At 39.7% G+C, this 13635-nt stretch overlaps 1 protein-coding gene across 1 annotated transcript; it reads left to right on the plus strand.

Annotated features, from left to right (window-relative positions):
- Positions 1 to 3801: 3801 nt before the first annotated feature.
- ACTA2 (actin alpha 2, smooth muscle) lies at positions 3802 to 12761 on the plus strand. The gene is made up of 9 exons (XM_050334676.1): positions 3802 to 3843; positions 6369 to 6540; positions 7869 to 7997; positions 9287 to 9397; positions 9896 to 9980; positions 10069 to 10230; positions 10477 to 10668; positions 11564 to 11745; positions 12475 to 12761. The coding sequence occupies exons 2-9, from the start codon at positions 6412 to 6414 to the stop codon at positions 12616 to 12618; spliced, it is 1134 nt and encodes a 377-aa protein (XP_050190633.1). The 5' UTR covers positions 3802 to 3843; positions 6369 to 6411; the 3' UTR covers positions 12619 to 12761.
- Positions 12762 to 13635: the final 874 nt, after the last annotated feature.

A 13635-nucleotide genomic window follows, 5' to 3' on the forward strand; every position in this document is an offset into this window, starting at 1 on the left:
AGTGGCAGAACTATTTTCTAAACTTTATAGGTTGAAAACTGCCATATTTGAGAATGATTAGAGTAATTTTGGCTTAGTTTAGTGCAAGAGCCTGACAATCACAGAGAAAGCTAATCTATGTGTCTGACAGTTTATGGTTAATCTGACACTTTACAGATGCATACTGTGTGACAGCTGCAATGAATCAGATTATTAGAGTGACTTTCTGCTCCTTAAAGCTTATTTAATCCTGTCTTTCTCAAAATGGGGCTGTGTGTGAGGGGGTGGGGTGGGGAAGTGTAAAGCCTATCAATGAGATAGAGGGCCTGAAGCCAGACAAATCAAAACATTTAGAGATTCTGCTAATGTTACGAAGATGAAAGGAATCCCCAAATAAAAAGGAGCCAGAGACATATTTAGCAGAGCCTCATTCCTAAACAGCCAATTGGATGCAGGCAGGAAGATCTCCACACACATCTCAGAAGTTGTTTTCCCTTATAAAGTAAAGCAAAGGGTTTACTTTATTCACAGTCTTCTATAGCAGTTGGGATAAGCCTGCAGCTTCTGTCCTCCTTTACCAAAAAAGTATGGCATCTACTCACTGGTGTGGGGCCTCTGAGCTGGCATTCTTCAGGCCAGCTGGAGCCCATTTCCCAGGCATGGTGGCTGCACAGCTGCTGTGGAGTCCCAAGTACACTTTGTGCCCATATGGAAATCTGCACAAGTTACTGAAAAAGAAAGAACTTAAGGAAGGTGTAGCTAAGAGTTTCCACTGATATACCAAAAGATGCTTGAAGTCAATAGGGAAGTTTCCAATGGGCATTGGAGCTTTGCTAGTATCTCTGTAAAGAGATCAGGGAAAAGGGTATTAAGAGAGAGGCAAAATTACTTTTTCCTGTTGTTTTTCTTTCTCTCATTTCACTCCAGACATATCCTGTGATAGAGACTACGAAAGGGTTTAATATGGAAAAACAAAGTTCTCAGGGGAAGTTAATGAAAAACATAGGTTTTGGCTATGGATACAAAGAAAGAATGGGAACCTTGGGATATAGAAACACCAGGCAATTGAGCTGCGTGGGTTCTATACAGATGAGTGGCATAAGGACTGAAAGATAGGCAGCAGAAACTGCTGATGGAAGTAGCCTCTAGAGGAAAAAGTAAACTACTTTCAGGAATGGTGGTGTGTTCTTTTTCTTGAAGAAAGAAAGAAACAAACCCAACCTACCTTATATATATATATATACACACGCACATATATATATATACACACACACATATATAATATACATACATACATATATATATATGTATGTATATTTGGGCTAAGCTCTTTTGTGTCCATAGCTGCAGAGGAGAGTTCAGTGTTTTGATCCCCAGCATTTAGGTTTGATTCTCAGAAGACTTGTTCTATTCAGTTCTCTTTAGGTTATTATTCATATTTCGTGCCAAGTACATTCTCCCCTTCCCTCCCTACCCTTCTGACAATAACCTAAGTTGCTGAGAAAAAAGGTGTAAACTACTGATGTACTTTTATGTCTAGTAATAGCTGTGTGATCATAACTTCATCAAAAAAAAAAAACCTCACCAAAAAGAAAAGGAATACTTTCATTCTATAATGTCCCTTGAGCTGGACTGACCTAATTTCCTTGCATAGTTCACCTGTTTGCCTGCCTTCCTTCCTGCCCTGGCACTTTCCATAACATCACGCTGCAGAGACAATCTGCCTGCTGAGCACTCCTCTTCATTGTATGCTGGAGGCATGGCTGGACAGCATCTCTACATTTTTCCTTTTCTGTTTCTGTGTATCCATCACTACTGCTTACTCAAGCCTCTGGCTTACTCCTTCCTTCTAGCCTACCTATGTCTGTCTGTAACAAATGCCCTTCATACAGTAGGTCCTTCCAAACAACTGGTGTTTACTGTGTGTCACCATATCAACAACTACCTGCTCTGAGTGAGACTTTGTCAGCTGTAAACTTCTGCTCAGTAAGACAAAAAGTTTGGATTCTTTTGAATCTTTGTCCCAGTGTTGGTATTTCCAAGGAGTAGTAGTTGATGATGTTTCTGAAAACCTAGGATTGTGTTTCTTCTAATCTAGAAGGTAATTGATGTAAAATCAAACATGATACTGCATTGAAGGGTTATGCTGTGTGAAATTCTCCTTCCCCTTGACCAAAGGTCTCTGATCTAATACCATATGTTCTATATGAGGTGTACAAGTTTTCTCAGCTGTGTTCTTGAGTGTTGTTTGAAAACAAAGAATTTGGTTTTGGCTGTTCTTTGAGTGTCAGTTGTAGATATGCAAAAAAGGGCCTGTTTAGGTCCTCTCTTTTAGGTTGCTGATCTTGGTGGTTTGGGTTTTTTAATTTTTTTTCCTTTTTCCTTTTTTTTTTTTTTTTTTTTATTTTAATATTTCTGTCTTTTGACCTGATACTAGAAGTGAAATAATAAATAGCTTTTGCATAGCTCATGTTCCAACATTTGATAGCTTCTGTTTCTGACTCTCCAAGGCAGTTACATTCCTTCAAAGTTCCTTTCCTTAAAAGTTAAATTCCTTTTGGTCTTCAATCCATAATTCTATCTATCTGCTATCTCTACTAGTAGCTTATTGCTTAAATTTTCACATCAGAAAAACTTTCACTGTGGTTTTGTGGGAGATTTTCTTGTATTAAGGCTACTCAATTAGGCACTCTGTATTGCTTCTCCCTATTGCAACAAGACTCACAAAGCAAGGATCTCACTTGGATTTTCACATCTTTCTTGGCTTGTGTGGTTGGACCAGTTTTGAATTCGTAAGGTTTAGCATTGGAGTTAAGAGATGCTGTTTCTGATATTTTGTAAAAACTTAATGACAAAACGTTGGCTATGAAAGCGCTGCTACACTAGAATTAGCCTGTCCAGAGAACAGTTGGCTACAGCTGTAAAAATTGAGGCCTGTGATGAAAATAACTTGTACAGGGAGAACCATTCCTTTATTTGCTAAAAATATGTTCAATGGAAAAGCTAGCTGGGGTTATAAAATTCAACAACTTTACTACAAACAATTTGAGATGTGAGTTCATGGCAGTCCAGACTTGTGGCCTTCAGTAAAATAGCACTAGGGCATAATTGGTCTGCAGGTCCTAGAGTTGAAAAACAAGCTGTCTGAGAAACAGAATGGATTCTAACCCATCATAATCCAGAGGGATCATAACAATCTCTTAACTGAACTTTTTCACAACCTTCAAAGGTTGTGAACCATAAACAACAGCACGTGCTTTTTTTGCTACCCTTAAGCCTACGGGCAATATTTAGTATATAAGCAAAATGCCAAGCCTTTAAGGACACTTTGTAGAAAAACTGAGAAGCTGTTTAGCTGGCCAGAAAGATTTTCATTGTTTTTCTCAAAATCTTTAAGGACAGGAAAGTGTTTCTTTAAAAACACCTTCCTTGTTATAAATGCTCTTCCAATTTCTCATTCTGCCTCTTGGATGTTACTGTGGAGTCCTGGACCTCTCCTGTTTGAACATATGATCCTCCTGCCAGAAGATGTCTATTGTGGGCTGGCTCTGACTCTGTATTTTAGTAACTCTCCTGAAGTTTTAAAGTGTTTATATTACACAGCTGAAAGTCTCCTGTTTCATGAGCTCTGCACTGGAATGCGGTGGAAGAGACCCAGGGCCTGTGGCCACCCAGATTAGAGTTTTTTGTATTAAGGTCCCTATATGGTTTTGTTAAAGACTTCAGCTCTGTCTCTGTCTGTCTCTGCTCCTTGTTTGGGAGGCTAGTGGGAGGAGAAGAGCTGAAGGGTCTATATAACCTCAGAGCTTTCAGATACAGAGTGCACCATCCCAGAGCAGCTATCGCCAGCCAAGCACTGTCAGGGTAAGTGGCACGGAACCAACAGTATGATTTAAAGATTGCTGGAGGACTTCAATTAAGTAATGTCAAATGGAAGCTATTCAGGAGGGTGTACTGCTGTGCTGTAGTTTGCTTAAGCAAACTTACTTATTAGAACTGAGTTGATAAAGTACTTGTAGTATCTATACTGAGTTGACTTTATTTTATAGCACTTCTGAAAGGGGCAGAACAGTTCTACCTAATAATTTTGCTCCTTCTACCAGCACTTCAGCAATTGTATAAATAAATGGTTTGTGTAATGCCACAGGTGGAACTACAGCTATGTTCATGTTTAAATGAACTCGTATGACCTTGGGGTATTAGTCTGGGGCAGAACAAAGTTCCTGAAGGGGTATGCAGTAGTGTTTCTTAGCAGATTTTATTCATTGCTGTTAACCCAGTGTAATGTACATGAGTGTTTTGGGGCATGTGACTGCAAGAAGAGCTGGAAGTGTGCAAATTAGCAGTGTGTAATAGGATAAAATGAGGATGTTATGTATTCATCCTACTGTTCTGTAAAATGCCAAACATTTCATTAAGGAAGACACACAGACTTCTTGTGGAGCTGGAGTTCTCTTCAATAGCTTGTTGTGGAGATTGGTGAAGTGATTGATTATATTTAGAAGTAAAGCAAGGAGAAGAGACTAAAGACTATTGATTACTTGGGAGAAAAATGTCCTGTCTTCCACAGTACTCAGTGACATTTGCTGCTCTAAGATGTTGCTACTGCATACCAGAGCAGTCCTGAGCTGTAACTTCCTGGTTGGCAGCAGAGCCCTCTGTCTGATTTTTCAGCATTTTGTGCTTTATTACTAAATATGGTTTTCATTTAGAGTCCACTAGGCTCAGAAATGTAGCCTTTCCTGCCCCCTTCTTTCCCCTCCCCCCAGTGATTTTTGGCATTGCACTAGCTGCATTGGTTTGAACAAACCCCTTGACCTCGAACTCTGTTCCAAAAACAGATGGTTGAAAAGCCTATTTCCTAATTAGGAAATGGTTTGTCCAAACCAGTCTGTTCATTCATGTTAGATAACAGTTGTACTCCATTCAGTAAATATTTGAATATAAAGAGCCTGTTTCCCCAGGAGTTTAATAAATGAAGAAATTGCAACCTACTTTCCCAATTATAGTGATAAAATACCTGGAGTACACAAAGTTAGGATTTCCTTATCCGTGTCTTCTCCTGGGAATTCTGCCCACTCATCCTGCAGGAGCAGGGTTGCAGCCATGTCTGGTGGCTGCCTGGGCAGAGGCGGAGGATCTCAAATGAAGCATTTGGAAGAACTGCCCATGCTTGTTCCATCCAGGTAGAGGATGAACAGATTGTGGACTCCCTTGCCCATTGGCCATAGCTCTTGCTGACTGCATTTCCACTTTGTCCCGCGCTTCCAGTGTTCCTGTGGCAGAAGGTTTTGACTGCATGTGGAGCCAGCTGGTCCATGGATGACAGCTGTCTCCTTTAGCTGTTAACACATTGCAATTTGTTGAACTCTGCATGGAAACACAGGCTCGGAATGAGCCAAGTGATTCCCTAACACACTATAAATTGCAAGCAAATAGTTCTTCTTGAGTCCTGGTATTCAGTTCTTGTTTCTGTAATTGACTTTAATACAAAGCCTTCGAAGTATTTTTATTACCCGTGTTATCATCCTATTGCCAGAGGAAGAAAACAGTTTCTTTTTACTGAGTCAAGGAGCCAACATAAATTGCTCTGTCACTCTACAAATGTAGTTTATTAGCTGCTTTGAAATGATGATAGAGAAATGGTTTTAAAAATACATACTGTCTCTGGCTTCATTTTAAAAGTGGGATTTTTTTCTAAGTGATTAGGGGAGGACTGAAAAATGCTTGCTTGCCTTTTTTTTTTTGTTGTTTTGTAATTTAGAACATTTTTTCTCTTTTAAAAGGTTAAACACAAAATTAATTGGCCATCTTCACCCAGTGGGTTAATATCTGCTTCAGGAAAAGACCCCTGGTACATGCATAGCATTTCATGTGGTTAGTTGTTGGGAAGCATAGGACTAAAAGGGAAAGATGAAGTGCTCTTACCTTTGACAGTTTTCCACATGTGTCAGGACTTTGTCAGCATGATAGAAAAGTGGGAGAAGTTGTGCTGAATCCAATGCAAATGGATCTTTGTTTTTGCAGCTGTCAGTTCAGTGCTCTCTTTTATCTCCCACCCCCAGCCGTGGATTTCTGTGACCAAATTTAGATAAACATTTGCTGCTCCTTGATCTCTCTGACCATGCTGCAGGGCTGGAAGTCTCCTCTGGAATTCCCTGGATAATCCCCTAGTGCACACAGCCCCTTGGCAGACATGGTTGAAACCTCTCAGGCTTTCAAAAGGAAGCCCATTCCCTCGAATAGCCCAGCAGCCCTTGATGCCAGACCGGGGCCATGCCCCTCCTGGCTGTGCTGGCTGCTTTCATACAGCCATCTCTGTCTTCTGGGGGAGGGTCTGATACCTGAGTATGTTTCTTGGTTTTAATTCTTCTCTGCTGTTTTCATAGGGCTGTTTTCTGTCTGGAGGGCCAGAGGACACTGACATAGAAGATGTGTGAGGAAGAGGACAGCACTGCCCTTGTGTGTGACAATGGGTCAGGGCTCTGTAAAGCCGGCTTTGCCGGGGATGATGCTCCAAGAGCAGTTTTCCCATCCATTGTGGGTCGTCCCAGGCACCAGGTGATGAACTACTTTGGTTATTCCTTACTGGACTTGTAGAAGGATTTGCTGTCCTGACCCCCGCTCTTCACCATTCCCTATGTCTTGGGCTAGTCCAGCCTGGGGTGATCTGTATAACACAGTATTTCCAGGCAAAATACTCACCTGAGTGAAAGCAAGTCTCTTGCCTTATGAGAGAAATCCTTTAAAATTTTTCTCTCCCTTCTATACCATCTTTTGTGTGCCCCATAACTTTGAATCAACCAGAGAACTTGGTGAGTACAGCTAGTTTAAAAAAAAAAAACCAACAAAAAAACCCCCCCAAAAACCAACCCAAAACCCAAGTAAGCCTAACACAGAAATAACTGGAAATTCTGAATGCCCTTAAAGCTAATGATAAGTAATGTGTGGAAAACTAAGGGAGGAAGAAGTTTTTAGTCAGCTTCCTACTAACCTTCCTGAGTTTATTCATTTAGTTGTATCACAAACCTGCCTAGGGTTGAGTTTCTTTGGTTTCAAGGTTTACATTTGACTATATGATGCATTCCACTATATTTTAATAGTTTGCAAAATACATTTATTACCTGAGCTGTTAAATATAGGGAGTTTATGAGATGGATCATCATTAGCATGAATTAGAGCAGCTTGGCTAGGCCACAGCAAACTAGCTCACATAATTAGCAGATCCACCTAATTGCTTCTATGTCACCTAAGGCCCTGGTGGAAAGAAACAAGGTGGTTGTAAGATGTGGCACTTCATATACCCAGCAAATGCATTTTAAGTTCTTCAGGACTGGAGAAATATCTGCCTGTCAGTATAGAAGCTAGTACTAGAGGATCCATGAAGATACCTATGAAGAAGCTTGTACCATTAGATTTAAATCGTCTTTCTCTAATTACAGTATTGGAGTGTTCAAAAAGAGGATTAAAAAATGTTGAAACTTAAGCTTTGGGAAATATAAAGTGTGTATCACTCCATCTTGACCCTTAGATGGCACAATATCACTTTCTGCTTTTACTCCACTTTATTATAATTTAGCAGACAGTTAATCCATAAATAATAATGAACATTAAAACAACTTTATTTTTCCACTTTATCTTGATGTACTTAATATTGTACTTGCTCTGTTTACTTAAACTGTAGTGCAAACATGAACTCCAGGGATTTAAGTGAACTAAACATTTAATACTGGCAATTTAAGAGCAACGAATAAGTCTGCATTTGTTGGTATTTGTAAAGTATATTGTAACTAGTATAACTGGCAGTTGGATTTATTTCACAGTTAATGTTTTGTCTACTTTGTGACACTTCTCCCTGAGGGACTAACTCAATTTGTATTATTTTATAGGGTGTGATGGTTGGTATGGGTCAAAAAGACAGCTACGTAGGTGATGAGGCTCAAAGCAAGAGAGGAATCCTGACCTTGAAATACCCCATAGAACATGGCATCATTACAAACTGGGATGACATGGAGAAGGTATTTCAGCTTTGAAAAGTTCATGTGTGTCACTAGTAAGCAAAACTACTTAAACCAAATGTTTACCCACTAAATTTTAGATGAAAGTGTCATGCTATCCAGTGTGGTTTAATGAGAAGCTTGTTAACAGCCAAGGTTAACTTGCATCTAAAGCTTGAGTATCACTAGAAGTCCATTGGGAGTTCTTTTACTCCCACCTGATCTTTGCTGATTACTGAGGGATGGGGTGTGGCAGGGTAAGGAGAGGGGAGGAAAGAAGGAAAAGGAATATATCAATTTGCTAGTAAGAAAATGGAAATTAAGAAGGTGTCTGTTTCAGCAAAAATGCAAAGTGTGTATGTGAAGGGCACTGTTTATACACATACTTTTTAATGCTTGAAAGATTAGCAATATTGCAGTGCAATGCATCCATTTCAGAGCCAGTATTTGGATGAAAGGCTTTCAGAACTATGTGTTTAGTCATAGTTTGTACAGATAATATAATTTCTGTGATTCTAAGGTGGTATTTCTATTTAATGTTGTTCTGTGAAAATAGAGCTATTTGGAACAGTGAGGACATCGCAACACACCGTAAATGTGTGGAGTCAAAATACTGTAGATTTTACTTGAAAGCAAAGCCTTTTAGATCCAAACATATTAACTGATCCCTAACCACCACCACCTTGAAAACAAGCTTAGCAAAAACTTCTTGGCCTTTAGACTAAAGTTTCTGGTCAGTTTACTTCTTATTGGTGTCTTAACCTCCTCATTGCAATCCACTTGGCCTCAGATTTTTACAGCTTGTTGGAATGAGTTGTGTGGAGGTGATAAACACAAGTTGACTTTCAACCCCACAAACCATTTACCTTCCTTTCTTTTTATGAATTCTCGGGCTGGCCTCTACAGCTGAAAAGATGGAACTCTCAAGAAATCTATTATTTGTTGAACTCTGTGTATGTTGTGGAGTTGTTCTGGAAGTGTTTAACTTTCAATAGTTGAAATAGCACTGCTGGAACTAAGTCTGTCCTGGTCTGCCTCTTCTATTGTAAGAATAACATCAGTTTTCATTAGCTTATGTGTCTTTAAAGTAAGTTATATATTACTAGCAGTAAAACTTGAGGAAAATGCTTTTCTTTCTATACTTACTCTGGTAATCTCTATGAAGGCAGTAAGAACAACTGCATGAGAAACACCACTAGTCTATATCTAGGGCTGTAAGCAGAGGGCTGGAGCACAACACCTGTCTGGAAGTGATCCTGAGCTGCTGGATGATGGTGTTTCTTTCCTTTGGCTTCTTCCATTATCCTCAGATCTGGCATCACTCTTTCTATAATGAGCTCCGGGTTGCACCTGAAGAACACCCGACTCTGCTGACTGAAGCACCGCTGAATCCCAAAGCCAACCGTGAGAAGATGACCCAGGTGAGCTCACACTAAAGCCATGGGATAATCCAACTTTGCGGTTCAACGGGATATGACCTTCATCATTTCAGTTAATCATGTTGTCCAGTAGTCTACCTCTCTTTGTTATGGAAGATGGAAAGTGCATAGTGACCACCTGTTATGTTTACATATTATTAAATTTACTTTAGAAAATCAGTGTGTCCACTTCAAATGTGAGTACTTCAGTCTGTCCAAGCTTTATGACATCTTAATCTATTTTTATGCCCAGGCCTATTACAAAATTATCCTTAATATGAGCACATGTCTGTATTAATACCTTAAAGATATAGGTCAAATACAGGGAGATACCTTATTGGACAAATATTTTTGGATTTAGATTTTTCGTTTTACTTCCTTGTAAAACCTTACGAACCATTGAGAAATATGAAAATCTTGTATTCTACCTCTCTTTCAGTCAATTTCTTCAACTAAGCTAACCCCCTCAGTATTAAGACAATTATTTTCATTGCATTTCAGATTATGTTTGAGACATTCAATGTGCCAGCCATGTATGTAGCTATTCAAGCCGTTCTGTCCCTCTATGCCTCTGGACGTACCACAGGTAGGCCTCTGGGGAATATGACATAGACTTCGAAATAGTGATGTGTGTTGATGAGGGCCTAGGAATGAATCGTGTTATCTTCTCAAAGGGATTGTGCTCGACTCTGGGGATGGTGTCACCCACAACGTGCCAATTTACGAAGGCTATGCCCTGCCGCACGCCATCATGCGTCTGGACCTGGCGGGCCGTGACCTGACAGACTACCTCATGAAAATCCTGACGGAGCGTGGATACTCCTTTGTGACCACTGGTAAGGACATACTGCTGACTGAGAGGGAGAGTTTTTAATGTGCAATGTTTCTTCTGGCCTTAGAAGGACCAGCAGCGGTCCTGCAGTTAAACAGGCACGAGAAGGATTCAACATGAAAGTCCCTTGCAAGACTAGCAAAGATTTGTTTAAAATATGGGGAGGGTGTTGGAGTATGACAGAGAACAACCTGTCGGTATGTCTGGGTCCCTCCTGAATGCAATTCTAAAGATTGAATCCTCTTGACAGCGGAGCGTGAAATTGTCCGTGACATCAAGGAGAAGCTGTGTTATGTGGCCCTGGACTTTGAAAATGAGATGGCCACTGCTGCATCTTCCTCCTCTCTGGAAAAAAGCTATGAGCTTCCTGATGGTCAGGTGATCACCATTGGAAACGAACGCTTCCGCTGCCCAGAGACCCTCTTCCAGCCATCTTTCATTGGTAAGCTGAATGACTGTTCTACCTTGGTAAACTGCACATAGATATCAAGTCCGTATTGTCTTTTGAATCTGTTCCATTAGTAACTCACTCAGACCTATACACAAGTTGTCCTAGCACCCCTTATAAAATAATCTTTCAGAACAGCACTATTAATATGGTGGGAAGAACCTCATGTCAAACAATTAGGCAAAATGCTTTCCCAAAATAAACCCACAGTGTTTATTCCTGGCTTCTGGCATTGGACCTGTGCCATTTTGTAGGTTTGAATGTGCTTGCCAGGAGTGTGTAGCAGTGGCAGGGGAAGGCACGCAGGTAGGAAGACCTACTTTAATTTTTCCGAAAGAATGCTCCACATCCTGAATCCATGGTTCATTGCATTTTCAGAGCAAAGCCAAGGCAATGCCGTGCTAATCAATATCCATGAAGGCAGATTTGCAACTAGGTCACACAGAAATCCAATGTCAGTTCTGCCAGTCGGCAGAATTTCAGCTCAAACATAAAGTAGTTGCATACCTAGAGGTATTAGGACATATTGTGACTGTTTCGTATCAAGCTAACTTAATTTAAAAAGAAAAAAGAAAACAAATTATTCCAAGACCATATAAGGAATTCTTAGTACAATTGAGATTGCCTGCAAAAGCTGAGTGGAAACTTTACTATTCCACACCCCCAGCTTTCTTTTTAAGGAGGAGATGTGTGCATAAGGAGGAGAGGAGAGCTGTACACCAGGGAACTCTTAAGCAAATAATTTAGGTGACTGCAGAATGACTTTCCAGATTTCCAAAGCTCTGAAGACTGATGTCTTCTAAAGATGCTAAAGTTCATGTTCTGTGGTTAACAATTTTAAGTGTCTGTACGGAGCTGCTTCCTCAGTGTTCTTCTGTACCTTCCCCAGGCATGGAGTCTGCTGGCATTCATGAAACCACTTACAACAGCATCATGAAATGTGACATAGACATCAGAAAGGATCTTTATGCCAACAATGTGCTGTCTGGAGGCACTACAATGTACCCGGGTATTGCAGACAGGATGCAGAAGGAAATAACTGCTTTGGCTCCTAGCACTATGAAGATCAAGGTATGTAGGGTGCAATAATTTGTAGACTGTATAAGCTGGCGTTTACAAAGTCCTAAAAGATCTAGTGAAATATAGTGAGCACTTTACAAAGTAAGTTGCTTTTAACATATTTTGAATCACATGTTTAGCAAATAATCATCACCTGGTAACTTTGGTGCTGGAAGAAGGGAGTCCTCTCATCTCTCATGTCTTTGTTCATGTTGAATTCTGCCAAATGCCCTAACATGGCCAAAGAAGAATAGCGTGGACCTAGCAGCATGAATTTTCCTCTGGGGCTGTATGTGAGATTGTTTTTAGTCCTTTTTATCTGATGGACATGGGAAAAGGGAAATGCTGGTTTTGTCTTTGGCCTACAAGTTGAAAAAACAAGGATACTGACAAACCAACCTTCCTCCTTCTTGTTTTTCCAAGTCCTCCTGGACTATCGTTATTTGTTTCCAGAGCAATTATTTTCCTTTTCATATGAGGCAGTGAGTACACAAATACATCAGGGATAGGGGTTAATGTAGAGGCCGACTCAGGAAAAGAAATTGAAAGTATAGACTTATATAACAAATTGTTAACTTTACTGCTTGCAGCAAAGGCTAGCTGTAATGCCAGGGATGACACCAGCACATATAAACGGTATTTTTGTTAATATCATGTATAACTGCTTTACTAATTTTGTATTAAAAAATGCATTTTATTCACAGTAGACAACTGTAATTAATGCTTTTATTTCTTAAACAGATCATTGCTCCTCCTGAACGCAAGTACTCTGTCTGGATTGGAGGTTCTATTCTTGCCTCCCTGTCTACTTTCCAGCAGATGTGGATCAGCAAACAAGAATATGATGAAGCTGGCCCATCCATTGTTCACCGCAAATGCTTCTAAATTGCTTTATCTTTATATATCTCCTTCGTGTGAATGTATTTGGGAAAATACATTCTTATAATTTCATTCCATAAATGCTTCATCGTAATTATCTAATTAATTGGATACTGTGTATTTTTTTGTAATAAATTTTAATTATGTTACAAAATTGCTGCTCCTATTTAAAAAACAAAACCAAAAGCTAAGCCGTGCATGCGTGGAGATACCATTACAGCTGGTTTGAAGCACCATCTTGTGACATGAATTTGTTACTACACTGTACTGGTTTTAAAGGTAATAATACCTTTATCTCAATTACACCAATCCCAGAAAATGCTTACCTATCAGGCTGCACGTTCTCAATGTTCAGCCTCAGAAAACATTTTAATCTGCAAACAGAACATGGGATTTTTCCAAAGTTCTGGGCAGTACCAAAGGAGCATAGCATATGTTCGATATCAGGATGAGCATGGGCACTCTGCTTTGCATCTGCTCTATCCAGAAATACTATCTCTCCACATCACTTCTTAATTCACAGCTGTCATGCTGGAAAAGCTAATTGCTTACAGGACATGGCCCAGAGGTGTACAACATGTACCACAACATTTCTGTGTTTTCTTTGAAGAAACAAAACCTGTTCCTTTGGGAGCATATCTAAACACTAATATTAGGTTGAACATACGCCCTCAGGATGAGTGCAGCCTATTATTTTTATGTTGTGATTTCTAGCAAGATCTAAAGAGTAATTAAGCTGGCTTAATACACTTTCTCTTCAGAACTTTTTTTTTTGGGGGGTGGAGGGGGTGCGTAATGTAATCAAAGTAGCTAAAATAATTTAGACAATTTTCTTTTTCTGTGATTTTTCTGATTCCTTTTATAATCCTAAATACATCAAAACTGATAGTTAGCTAAAAGCATATGCATAGAAGCTGAAGCCAGTAATACTGTCTGAAAAGTATATATATATATATGAATAAAGAATTCACTGAGACAGACCTGAAAAAGGTCACTTCTAAGGAACTTGCTGCAATCTGTATT

The sequence above is a fragment of the Myiozetetes cayanensis genome, unplaced genomic scaffold (genome assembly GCF_022539395.1).
Source record: "Myiozetetes cayanensis isolate MyiCay16 unplaced genomic scaffold, myiCay2020 scf10, whole genome shotgun sequence".
Taxonomy (NCBI): Eukaryota; Metazoa; Chordata; class Aves; order Passeriformes; family Tyrannidae; genus Myiozetetes; species Myiozetetes cayanensis.